This window comes from Theropithecus gelada, chromosome 2, assembly GCF_003255815.1.
Source record: "Theropithecus gelada isolate Dixy chromosome 2, Tgel_1.0, whole genome shotgun sequence".
Classification (NCBI taxonomy): Eukaryota; Metazoa; Chordata; class Mammalia; order Primates; family Cercopithecidae; genus Theropithecus; species Theropithecus gelada.
The window spans coordinates 95,282,718-95,296,114 of record NC_037669.1 but is presented as its reverse complement, the minus strand read 5'-3'; the positions used below and the strand labels follow the sequence as shown (position 1 = coordinate 95,296,114).

General features: G+C 52.4%; 1 protein-coding gene across 3 annotated transcripts; it reads left to right on the top strand.

Annotated features, from left to right (window-relative positions):
- Window positions 1-763: 763 nt before the first annotated feature.
- On the top strand, window positions 764-10,540 carry CLEC3B (C-type lectin domain family 3 member B). Of its 3 annotated transcripts, none has more exons than XM_025374862.1 (3): window positions 764-1,047; window positions 5,396-5,494; window positions 9,993-10,540. In XM_025374862.1, the coding sequence occupies exons 1-3, from the start codon at window positions 939-941 to the stop codon at window positions 10,391-10,393; spliced, it is 609 nt and encodes a 202-aa protein (XP_025230647.1). In that variant the 5' UTR covers window positions 764-938; the 3' UTR covers window positions 10,394-10,540. The 3 variants fall into 3 exon arrangements, with proteins under 3 accessions (XP_025230647.1, XP_025230648.1, XP_025230649.1); XM_025374864.1 differs by lacking the exon at window positions 764-1,047 and adding an exon at window positions 4,693-4,795; XM_025374863.1 differs by lacking the exon at window positions 5,396-5,494 and having other exon boundaries at window positions 906-1,047.
- The last annotated feature ends 2,857 nt before the right edge of the window (window positions 10,541-13,397 follow it).

Below are 13,397 nucleotides of genomic sequence, written 5' to 3'. Positions count from 1 at the left end.
CTAAGTCCCGCTGTCTTCAGTAGATTTCTCTGATCAGTATCCCTGTGTGTAACCAATCTCCCGTCTCTGCCACCAGTCTCTCTTCCATATGGATCCCCTCCTTGCCTCACTTGGACTCCAGCAGGGCCTTTGCTTTCCCCAGGATGCTCCCCCCACCCTGCTGGGCTCCCACAGCCCACACCAGTTCACCCCTTGAGGGCACATTCTGCCCACATCCTCTCTGGTACCTCTGGGGCATCATGGCTTCTCCTTCCCCCACCTTTGCTATGCCCCACTTTGTGGCTTTAGGACAGGACTCAGGAGAAAGGGAAGACAAGAAGGGAAGGAAGCCCTTGGATTTTTTAACCAAAAAATGCATCAAGTACATGGAGACAGAGCCACAAAATCATCATAACAAATATTCTAAACCAATCAGACAGCCGGCCCCTGATCGCTCCGTAAGGGGGCATTGCTGCCCCTTGAGAGCTGGGTAGCCTGGGCAAATTCCCTAACATCACTGAGCCTCAATTTCCTCAATGGTAAAATGGGGAAAGGACAGTGCTTCCCTTATGGTTTGGGTGTGAAGCCTCTGTAAGTTAATGTCAGTGAACAGCCAGCCTCAGCCCCTACCCAAGGGAGCTGCTCCACAGATGTGATGACAACCACCGTGCGTTTCTCAGAATCCTAGGAAATAAGGGCCCCTTTCTAGAAGGCAGGGCCAGGATGCTGCGTGGGTGTTCCCTGGGCAGTGAGGCTCTGTGGCTCTCAGGCCTTCGTCCTTCTGCAGGCTTTTGTGTTTGTTTTATTTTTTTTGGCACGCCTGCAGCCAAGTTGGGGAGGGTTTCCTGGACAGAGGTCCTTTGGCTGCTGCCTTAAGACGTGCAGCCTGGGCCGTGGCTGTCACTGCGTTCGGACCCAGACCCACTGCAGGCAGCAGCAGCCCCCACCGGCACGGCAGCATGGAGCTCTGGGGGGCCTACCTCCTCCTCTGCCTCTTCTCCCTCCTGACCCAGGTCACCACCGAGCCACCAACCCAGAAGCCCAAGAAGGTTGTAAATGCCAAGAAAGGTAAGGAGGGGGACAGGGCCCTATGCCATCTTCCAGGGAACAGGCCCCCCTCTCCTTAGTGTGTCCTCTGCTCCTTTCCTTCATTTTCCTCCTTTGTGAGTCATCTAGGGAACTTGAGTAAAGTAGGTTTTGGAGCTTGGGGGAGTTCTCTCATAACAGAGTTGGTTGTCAGAATCATAAGAATCCCTGACCCTTAGAGTTGGGAAGAACCTTCCAGATCATCCAAACGGATCTTTGCTCTGCTCTTCTCCCCTCATCCCCAAAATTTTAAAGAAACCAAACCTTTGGCCTGGGAGTCTGGAGGTGCTCAGCCCTTACCAGGGAGAGCTGCACAGGCTGGGCTATGGAGTCTTCCAAACTGTTTTCTCAACTGTAAAATGGGGACAGTGGTATTTGTTCAAAGACTTCTCATGAAGATTTGATGATACAAAATATATAAAGGCACCTCACTTGTTGCTTGATGCACAGGGAAAAGAAAAGGAAGAAATGAATGATCATTTTCGTAGCGTATCACAGCCTTCAGGAAATAAAAATGTAACTCAGACTACTCCACCAGAAGCAGCTTTGCTCTCCTCTGTAGCCTCTGGGGATTGGGGTGTCCCTCCGTTGCTTTAGCTACAGCAAGACCTGCCCTTGCAGCCCCGCCTGCAATGAGGTCACCCCAGCCTGTGTTGAGACAACATCGGCGGAATGCCATGGCAATGGACCGGGCTGTCACCCCCACGGGGAGCAGAGGCTAGAAGAGAGTCCAAGGGGATGAGGGTGGGGACTGAGGCAGAGAAACAAGCAGCTAGGACCAAGGGCACAGAAAAGGAAAGAAGGGGCTATGGGAGCCTCTCTCAGGCCCTCCCGGGGCTCTTCATAAATGGACAGTTGCCTACTGGCCAGGAACTAATGCAGTGCATAAAGGGACATCGGGGCCATGGGGCCCCACAACACTGTGACAAAGAATGGGGCAAATCTGACTGCTGATAAAAAATCATCTTCGAGATTCAGTTTACAAAGTGAACAAAGAAACGTTCAAAAGAGAATGGATGTGATGCTGACACTTGCTTTGAAAAAGGGATTTATATGAGAATTTTTACTTGCATATGCATAAGTTCTTTCTGGAAGGATCCACAAGAGTGAGTAACGGTCATTACCTCTGGGAAGAAAAACCAGGGGCTGGGGGCAGCCTCAATTGGGAAAGAAACCAGCTTTTTGAACTGTTTGGTTTTTAAAAAATTATGTGTGTGTATTACCTTCCATAAAATGTTCATTTAAAAAGAGAAGACAATACCGTACATGGTTATATCTATGAGCATCAGCCAAAATCGCCACGAAGGGACAGCCTTTGTAAAAGAAGCAACTCCAAAGGCAACTCATAGAATTTTTGAATGTGGAAAACCACTGCCAGCTTCTCAAGTTTACTAAAGATTCAGTATTAATATAATTATATAAATCTTGTATTCACTCATGTTTTAAAAAAAAGAAAAAGAGGGTCAGAGCACGTGATGCCTTGGTTCTCTCCAGCTGTCACACTTGAACCCTGACCCTATGTAGTCTCCATAGAAGGGGCCCCTGGAGTTCCAGGCTATAGGCCAACAGAACCCAGGCCACCCAGGCCCTACCTCTCGCTGAAACCCATGGCCGTCTCCCACCCACCTACATGGAAGGCACTTATGGAGCTCTTTCTCCACGTAGGGACCAGTCTATATGCTGGGCACACAGCAGAGAAACATGGTCCCTGCTCTTAAGACATGAACCATGGTGGTTTTCACTCAGGCATCAACATCATCTGGGAGATACATTAGAATCCAGGTGCCTTGGCTAGGCGCGGTGGCTTAAGCCTGTTATCCCAGCACTTTAGGAGGCCAAGGCAGGAGGATCACTTGAGGCCAGGAGTTCAAGACGAGTCTGGCCAATATGGCGAAACCCTGTCTCTACTAAAAATACAAAAATTAGCTGAATGCGGTAGTGCGCATGTGTAGTCCCAGCTACTCGGGAGGCTGAGGCAGGAGAATTGCTTGAACCTGGGAAGCCGAGGTTGCAACGGGCCGAGGTTGCACCACTGCACTCCAGCCTGGGTGACAGAGTAAGTAAGACTCCATCTCAAAAATAAATCAATCAATAAAATAAAAATTAAGAATTCAGGTGCTTGGGCCCCACCCCTGGAAATGCTGGTTTAGGGGTCTTGGTGAATTTAGCATCTGCCTTTTCCACAGGGATTCCTAGGAGCAGCCAGGAATGAGAATCCCAGGAGCAATCTAGTTGCAGCGCTGGTGCCCAAAAGTAGGGGAGAAAGTCCACAGAAGGGACGGTCATGCCAGAGGAGACCAGTTGGCGCCAGGACCAAGAGGGAGAGAGCAAGTGGCAGGACTGGCAAAGGAAGGGAATTCCAGCATATACTAAGTCCTTGTCCTGGCCCTCAGGGTGGGTGAGAAGCGGGGAGCCTAGAGTACTTCTGGGAGCTCATCTGTTCGCGGGGCCACATGGTCACACCTGACAGGGAAGCTCCGGAGGGAAGGATGGCCTCATAAGAGTCACAGGCCTTTAGAACAGGGAATGGGGGAACCTGGAGGGCATCCATTGCAACACCACACAGAGGGAACTTGAGTGGGCCAGTACAAAGGCCTCCTAACTCTGCCCGGGGCTGTAGAGACACCTACTCCCACAGCTTCCTCAGGTGGAGCCTAATGAGAGTAGCTTCCTGTTCCTTGGACAGTCCCTGGAGGAAACTTTGCACATATAGGTACCTTGGTGCAAATTACAAAAGGTACCTCCTCTAAACTGACAAATTATAGAAAGGCATCCCTTTTTCTGGTCTGACCCGGTCTAGCCAGGGCAAGGCTTAGGAGACAAATGGGCCTTCATGTGTCCCTCAGTGGAATGCCCTTCTTCAGTGCCCACTTGCACAGCCTCACATGGCACCCTGTGCTGGTGTATCACATGACGGGGTACAGTGCTGCTGTCACTGGCTGAGGCAGTCCCTGTGTGAGGCACACATGACCTCAGGCTAGTTGGCCAGCCCCAAACTCTGCCTTTTCTGCCTTGCTCATCAGGGCGTTTTTCCTCCTGTTCGGTAAGTTACATCACTAATTTCTGTATACACAAGTATGTGTCTTGCCTGTGATTCTTCTGCAAAGGCATCTTACGGGTGGACGAAGGCTCCGATCTCAGTCTTCATGAGTGTGGAATGTATGCAGACACAGCCAAATGGACCATTAAAGTGTTTCCCCACCTACTTCCCCAAGCTGAGTGCAGCCTGTCCTGAAGTCCTGGTGTTTCAGAAAGACCAGGGTCCGCCCCAGGAGCTCTAAACTTACACACACGTAGAAATATGCTTCCCCGCACCCTCAACTTACACACACATAGAAATATGCTTCCCCGCCTGCCCCTGCTGACTCTTACATGACTGGCTGCCAGCAAGACAGCTCCTGTTAGGAATCCGTTTGTGTGCCATGGGGAAGGTGGGGAAGAGCATGGCTTCAGAGCCATGTGCACCTGGGTTCCAGGCCACCCTGCCAGCTGTTGGCTTTGCCATCCTTGGCCAGTTGGTTCAGGGTGGCCTGAGTTTCCTCGTGGTGAAATGGTGGTGGTATAGAATGACATGTTACCTATGTCATAGGGTTGATTGTGAGCATCACTGGGGTGGTGTGTAGAACAGCTTAGCCTGGAACCTGGCCTCTGTAAGAGTGGAAAACCTGGGTTCCTTCTGTCCTCACCTTATTAGTAGCTGTGGTGGGCACATACTCAGCCAAGCACTGAGGTGGGCAGCTCTGCGCCTCATTTCTCTTGGTCTTCTCCAGAGTCCTAGGAGGTGGGGCTATCATCATCCACTTCGCACACGAGGAAACCAAATCCAGAGAGCAGCTTGCCCAGGCCACGCGTGTCTGTGGGGCCTCCAAGCCCCGCACATGCATGCCCCGGGCTGGAGTGCCTGCCTGCTGGTCTGTGTGGCATTCCTCCAGCCTGGGGAAATGAACCTGGGGGCCTCTCGAGGGCTCCTGCTCTGCTTCCTGTGCTGTGTTCTTCCCTGGAGCTGAGAAGATAGCTGGATGCAGGGGGATCACTGAAGCCTGTGCCTACACCCTCACCCCAGCCTCTGCTAACCCCAGTCCCATCTGATCCCCAGCAACAATCCCAAACAAATGCAGCACAGGAGCAAGTGAAGGATGGGCCCCCCGGCAGAAGTCCCAAGTGGTTAATTAGACTACCACCGGTGCGGATAGAGAGAGAGAGAAAGAAAGTGTCCCAAGATATCAAGGTTGAGGGGAGTCTTTTCCTCTCATCCCTCTGCAGCTAAGGTAGGATCCTTCCCGCTCAGTCCCTGCCCCACCCTCACATATTTCCTCCTGCTTCATCCTAGATGTTGTGAGCACAAAGATGTTTGAGGAGCTCAAAAGCCGTCTGGACACCCTGGCCCAGGAGGTGGCTCTGCTGAAGGAGCAGCAGGCCTTGCAGACGGGTGAGTGCAGGCAGTGGCCTCTCTGGGCAGAGTGCCTGAGAGAAGGGCTCAGGCCAACAGCCAGCTATGCGCTTCTCACCTCTGGTCAGGATCAGGGTCCTGGCTCCATTAGTCCAGGCCTATGGGTGAGGGCACCAGGTTCAGGGAGCCCCACCTCTTTCTCTCGGGGAGATCCCCTGACACATGTCTGCAAAACGCACCCGGATGTGCATGGCCAAATCTCTGGCCACAGCTGGGTGGTGTGGAAGTGAGGATGTCCCAAGAGGACAAAAAGTTCTCCAACAAGAATCCACTACTGCCCACCAGAAGTGACCCCGGAGTGCTCGATGTGCTCGATGGGGCAGAGGTAGTGGCCCACCCTAACAAAGCTCCCAGGAGCCCCTCACTCAGCTGGCTTCTGCAGCCCCAGGGAGCGCCACGCTCCTGTGTGTCAGCAGCTTTGCTAACACCATCTCTCTTAATCCTAACTACGCTGAGGTGGGATTTGTCAGCTCCATTTTAAAGGTGGAGCAACTGAGGCATAGACAGGTCCTGAACCCGGCTCATACTCACCTGGCTGGTTAGTTGACTTGTGGCAGAGCAAGAGTTGAGTGGTGGCAGCCTGCCCAGTGCCAAGCTGGGCCTTGGTGTTCCTGGCTCTGCACTAGCCAGCTGAGGGAGGATGCACAGAATCACCAAGAACACGGCCCAGGTGCATGGTAAGGTCATGCCCTCTGGCCAGCCTACCTGGCAGCCTATTGTTTCTCACTCCCCATGTTCCGGTCATATCATCTGCATTTTCCACATACCTCAGATTTACCTACCTTTATGTGACCTCACCTTCCATTCCATGGAGAATACAGACTCACAATACTGATGACTATGTACATGTGAGCCCACTACATTCTGGCACTGTTTGAGTACTTGATGCACGTTAACTCATTCACAGCAAACCCATGCAGTGTTCCTGTTACTACCTCCTCACCCTCATTTTCCACCGAGAAGTGAGGACCTTGTGACAGCCGAAAGGAGCAGAGCCTCACTTAGTTCTGCTACGCTGCCCCTCAAGTTATCAGTTGGGAATCACCTTGACTCCTCAGCAAATCTATAAACCACCCTGTGTCCACAGCCACTCTCTCACCTGTTGCTTTTGTGACCAAGGCCCATACATCTGCAAGGCCCTCCCTTCCCCTCCTGCCTCCTCAGAAGCCCCCAAAAGCCTTCTCACTGGGCAGTTTTACACACTCCCTCCCACTCACACGCTTTCCTTCAGCATTCACACTGCCATCCTTCTGCACTCCCACCACAGGGCCTTTGCACGTGCTGTTTGGGCAACCTGAATTGCTCCCCCAAGATCCACCTAATAAATGCCTCCAGCATGACCTTCTCAGGAGTCACTAAGCCCTCATCTCAGTCAGGCTCCTCAGTTATAAGCTCTCCCAGAACAGTGTCCTTTCTTTTATCACATTGACTGCAGTCTGTAATGATATACTCATTTGCTGATTTGTGTCTGCTGCTTCCACTAGACTATATTAAGCCCTGAGAACACAGGGGCCATGTTTGCTTTTCATTTCCCTTGTCTCTCCCACTACCCTGCCCAGCATAGTGCCTGCCACATAGAAACACCCAGTCAATCTCTGTTGAAGGAAGGACAAACACGTGACTTTGGACAGCTTGCTTGGCATGGCAGGTAGGAGGAGAGTGCTTGAGAAAGGGAGCATCTCCAGAGATGTTTTTGATTTCATTTAATACAAAACCTATCAGTGGCTTAAATAAAAAGTAAGTTTGCAAGTAGGTAGTTACAAGTTTTTGTTCAGAGGTTTCACCTCATGGTCTCAAGATGGCGGTCCCAACTCCAGGCATCATGAGTGCATTCAAGGCAAGAAGGAGGAAAAGTAGCCCAACCACATCTGTCTCATTTATCGGGAAAGTAGAAGTCTTCCACTTCCATCTCATTGACCAGAACTCTATCATATGGCCACCTGCAGCTTTAAGAGCATCCGAGAATGTGAGAATGTAGCCTTTTCCAGCCTCTATAGTGGAGGTGGACAAGAGAGAAGGGATTTGGAGGCAACAGTGCCTGGCATAGAGAGAATGTTTAGAATGAGCCCAGTGCCACTCTGAGCCTCAATCTCCTCATCTGTAAGGTAGGCAGGGTAAACTCTAAGGTCTCTCTCATGTCTAAGCTCTGTGCTGTGCAAAGTCAATGTAACTCAGGCATCAATTGCCACATGGGGTGAGGTGATGAGGTGGGGACCTCCCTGCAAAAAGTTCATGACATATGGAGGCCCAAAGCACCTCCCCCATGTCTGCTGATTTCTAGGAAGCTCCTGGCCTCCTTGGGACCTTCTCCTGTTCATTGTCCTCACAACCCAAAGATCACCTTGTCAATAAACCCACCCAAAGCATTCCAGAGCTCTGTTGACCTAACCAAAGAGTTGAAGGAATCAGGGGGCAAACTTTCCCTCCTCCAACCAGCACACACATGGGAGGTTCCCACCAGGAACATCTCTGCCAGGCACAAGGAGGCAGAGGTGAACTAGCCAGGGCCCTGCTCCCTGGGAACCTCAATATATTCATGGAATCACTTGAGCCGTTGAAAGATGTGTAGAAATCAGAGAAGATAAAGAGGGTTGATTCCAAGCAGATGGCAGGGCAGGAGCAGAGGCGTGGAGGACTAGCATAAATCGACAGGATCATGAATAGCCAAACCAGAACAACAAAATGTTAGCAGCAATGATAATATCAAGAGAAGTAGCATTGACTGAGGACTACCTATATGTTGGAGGGAGGTTCAGGTGAGGGTCCTGGGAAGCAACTCTGAGATGGAGTTTAACCCACAGGAGGCTTATCAGGGGACACCCTCAGGATCAGTCCCTGCTAGGGAAGGGATGGAAGGAAGCAGGAGTGGGCAGAGGGAGAAGTCAAGCTGCACTGTGGTGCCATGAAAGCCCCAGCTGACTACAGGGAGCCCTGATGACAAGATGACCCTTTAGCACTGTCCTGAGTTGGGGCAAGGGGGCTTATGGGTCAGTTTTGGGTGTAGGCTGCTCTAGGGAGGGGCACGGCTTTGGAAGAGGTGGCTGTCTTCTGCTGAGGCAGTCCCTGGAGGAGGCTGAGAGCTGAGGACTGTCTTCCTGCAGCACTCCCGGCAGCCAGGGCAGTGAGTCCTTCATCCCCAACAAAGGTCTAGGTAGCGTATCAGTGTCCCCAGCAGGAAGGAAAGGCAATGAAGGCCACTTGACTAAGCTGCAGGACAGCACGAGGTAGGGCAGCTGACTTGGGGCAGAGTCTGTGGGTAGACACCTCTGTAATGCTTCAGGCGCCATGTTTAAAGTCAGGTGTGCTGTCAGATGCCCATGGGGACACTGGGATGCTGTTCTATCGATATTTGTTGAGTGAAATGGAAGTAACTGAGTGAATGGGAATGGGTAGAGGGGAGTGCAGACCTCCCCAAAAGTGGTGGGGTCACCAGGAAGAGGACAAATGCAGACATACACTTGTCTGTCAAGGTATTCCTCTCCACAGAAATCTTTAGTAAAAGATGAACGATTTATGCAACCTCAAGAGAAATCAGAGTATGTCTAGATATTTCAGCTAGAAATCAAGCTGACAATGCAAACTGCAAAACAAAAACAGATTCTATCCTCCTAACTTGACCAAATAGGTGCCTTCCTCACAACCTTTGGGGCCAGGCTCAAACTGAGAATTTGTGGACACCTCAGAGTCCCTTGCCTGATTGCTGGCCCCTGACCACAGCCTGTGCCCAGCCCTTCCTGTCTTGTCTCTTGCAGTCTCAGCTCTATCCTCCCAGCCCCACCCTACCAGCCCTCAGGAGAACTGACCCTGCAAAAGGCACTTGGCAGGCCCTGGAAGCTTGCTTGGGCTGTTTGGATAGGGATTTGGGGCCCTGGGTACCTGAAGTGTGGTCTAGGCTATAGGTGGGCAGGTGCCCTGGCCCTGCATGCTGCTTGATCTTAGGGAGGGGCATGGAGGAAGGAGAACCAGAGCAGGTGGCTGTGGCTGGGCTCCCTGGGAAGCTGACTTTGAGACAGAGTGAATTTGTTAGGGCAAGCCCTGGGAGCCACACATGTGGGGGGTGGGGAGAAGAGGAAGTGGGCAGAGGGAGAGCTGAGCTGCAGTGCAGGCACAAGGCCAGCCTCTGTGACCCCAGGAGATGGGGTGGGTAAAGGCCAGAGATGACTGAGGTGGAGGCCTGGGAAGGGGTGTGAGCTGGGGCTGGGTGTTTCTGTAGCACAAGGGCTGCCTTTGCTCCCAGCCGCCAGGGGAGCACCAAGACCTCCTGAGTAGGGATCTGGATCTGTACCGCAGTGACCACCACAGCCAGGTCCTCAAAGTGCAGGCACCATCAGGACCCCTTTTGCCTGGGCCTAGGGGCTGTCAGGACTGATGGGATAAACGGGATGGGATGGAGGATAGTGGGCCTGGTCTGGGCGGTTAGCTCTTTGCCTGGGGAACAGGGGGACCTTTGGTGACAGCCATTTCTCCCCCCTCCCAGTCTGCCTGAAGGGGACCAAGGTGCACATGAAATGCTTTCTGGCCTTCACCCAGGCGAAGACCTTCCACGAGGCCAGCGAGGACTGCATCTCGCGCGGGGGCACCTTAGGCACTCCGCAGACTGGCTCGGAGAATGACGCCCTGTACGAGTACCTGCGCCAGAGCGTGGGCAACGAGGCCGAGATCTGGCTGGGCCTCAACGACATGGCGACCGAGGGCATCTGGGTGGACATGACCGGCGCCCGCATCGCCTACAAGAACTGGGAGACCGAGATCACCGCGCAGCCTGACGGCGGCAAGACCGAGAACTGCGCGGTCCTGTCAGGCGCGGCCAATGGCAAGTGGTTCGACAAGCGCTGCCGCGATCCGCTGCCCTACATTTGCCAGTTCGGGATCGTGTAACCGGCGGGGCGGGGGCCTTGGGGGGCCTGGAGGAGGGCGGGGGCCGCGGGAGGCCGGGAGGAGGGTGGAGACCTTGCAGCCCCCATCCCCTCCGTTCGCTTGGAGCCTCTTTTTGCAAATAAAGTTGGTGCAGCTTCGCGGAGAGAAGAGGTGCTGCAGTCTGTGCTGGGTCCGTGGGGCGGGGAGGAGGCCCCAGGAGCCGGCCTGAAAATTCCCTCCGTGGTGAAGGAGGCGAGAACGGAGGCGGTGAAGGAGGGCGAGCGGAGCCACACGCACTTCATGCCACAGGAGGGTGGGAATGAGCGGAGGACTGAGGAGAGGAAAGCGGGAAAGAATAGGGAGATGAAAACGCCCGGGTCTGCTGCTAAGCACAGCACGGTTACCAAAGCCAGGAAACGAACACTGACACGATATTTTATTTACGTTACGGCCCTATTCAAAGCTGCAGGCTTCTTTTTGTAGAATCATTTCCGGCCGGGCGCGGTGGCTCAAGCCTGTAATCCCAGCACTTTGGGAGGCCGAGACGGGCGGATCACGAGGTCAGGAGATCGAGACCATCCTGGCTAACCCGGTGAAACCCCGTCTCTACTAAAAAATACAAAAAATTAGCTGGGCGAGGTGGCGGGCGCCTGTAGTCCCAGCTACTCGGGAGGCTGAGGCAGGAGAATGGCGTAAACCCGGGAGGCGGAGCTTGTAGTGAGCTGAGATCCGGCCACTGCACTCCAGCCTGGGCGATAGAGCGAGACTCCGTCTCAAAAAAAAAAAAAAAAAAGAATCATTTCCATCTGCTGGAATCCAGCATCGCCCCCACCCCCTGCCCCATTTCTAGGGGGATGCCCCACCGCTGACCCCTCCTGCTGTAGATCTATTTCTGGGAGACACTGACATGCTGAGTCTTGCTATGGGGTCGGCCGGGAGTGGGGAGCAGGGCCTGCCCACAGGGGAGATGGGCGTTCCCCTTCTTCCTCAGCACATCCCGGGAGCCAAATACCACAGCCAGCACTGTCCCACCCATGAGACTTTTTCCTTCCCAACCTTCACGGAAAGCTGCTCAGGGGTCCAGGTGCAAGCACTTTAAATACGTTGTTTTATTTCACCTGATCCACCCAGGAAAAGCTGTGTTGTTATCACCATTTAAAATAAGCAAAGTGAGTCGTCGGGGAGGTTTGGTGACTTTCACTGGTCCTGAAGCTAGTAAGTAGCAGGGCCAGGATTTAACCCAGGGCTGTTTCCAGACCTTGGCCTTCCCACCACCCCTGCAATGCATGCTTCATGTGGCCGGAACATCCCTGAAATAAAACATCAGAGAAGTGGCCCAGTGGTCCTCAGAGGCTGTTGGCCAGCTCTTGGCCTGACCTAGCCCACCCACCCATCGTAGGCCCAGCTCTAGTGACCCCTCCTGGGGGAGTCTTCCTTAGCCTTCAGCCATGGCCAGTGCTCCACTGTCTGGGCTTCTGCAGTACCTTTTTCTCTCTGGTTGTCTTCTAGTGTGTCTTGCCTTCAATAATAATAAGTGGATGATAGTTTGATTTCATCGATTGGGATGGGGTGGTTGGGGGAGGCAGCTTACAGAGAACTATGTACATACTTCATGCCAGGCAGCCTCTTCCTCATTGTCACAGAAAGCACCTCTTGAAATTCAACGGTTGTTGGAGAAGGTGATGAGATCCATTGGCATAAGTCCAGAAACTGATTCAGAAGAGTGGTGTGGTATATGCTGCAGACCCCTCAGCAAGTGAGAGGCCACGCTTAGACTGAAATCTACATCTTGTAACTCCGAGTCTCGGATCCTTTTCATCCCCTACTCAGCTTTCTAGTGGGATATAGGTGAACAGGGTTTTTGTCGTTGTTGTTCTTTTTTGTTTTTTTGTTTTTTGAGACGGATTCTCCCTCTTTTGCCCAGACTGGAGTGCAGTGGCGCGATCTCAGCTCACTGCAAGCTCCGCCTCCTGGGTTCACGCCATTCTCCTGGCTCAGCCTGCCAAGCAGCTGGGACTACAGGTGCCCACCACCACACCCAGCTAATTTTTTATATTTTTAGTAGAGACGGGGTTTCAGCGTGTTATCCAGGATGGTCTCGATCTCCTGACCTTGTGATCTGCCCGCCTCAGCCTCCCAAAGTGCTGGGATTACAGGCGTGAACCACCACCGGGCACAGCTGAATAGGGGTTTTTTAAAGTTCCAGAACTGGATGGCTGCCCACAAGAGGGCACCCATGCCCCTGCATGTGAGTGTGGAACCTGGGGGACTGCTGTGATGCTCTTTGGGAGGACAGTCGGCATTTTCCACTTCCAGCAGCAGGTGGCAGTATGGGCAAGAGTATCATCACCCATCTTTCATCTCCCTCCCATGTGTTTACATCTGGGCTGCTGAGACCTGTGTACTTCAAATCGAGTATACCTGTCCTCCAATCTTGTCTTCATTTAAAAACTTGACGTGTTGTTCACCATTTTTGGATATTAATTTTGATTAAAAAAAAACTTGCATTCAAATATTATTTCTCTTGCTTACTGAGTGTTGGTATCCCCTTAAATTTTGTGCCCCAGGTGAATGCCTCACTCGTCTCACTAGTCCCTGCCCTGCCTCAGAGGTACACAGTTTGGGGCATTTCCCAGGGGTTATACAAAAAAATGATCGTTGTACGTGACTCAGTTTCTATTATTCTTTTCCTTTCAATTACTCCTTACTAGAATTGAGCTACCTTGGCGCAGGCCTAGGGAGCAGGCTTTCTTTCCCACCTCCTTTTTTGCAATTGCCCTTTTCCCTTTTGCAAAAGAAAGGCCGGCTCTTCACCCTTCCTGCTCTTACCATGGGGTGTGCCCTGGTGTGTAAAAAATCTTGGGGATGCCAAGCAAAAGACAACTTGAAATATTGGTTTAGGTGTTAAGTAAAAGGCCGTGTGAAAAATCCTTTTACAAACTTAGTGGTTTCCAATCCTTTGCCTTTAACCTCCGAGATGAGCTTAATCAAGTTCTCAGCTGATAGACCATATAAAGTAATTTCT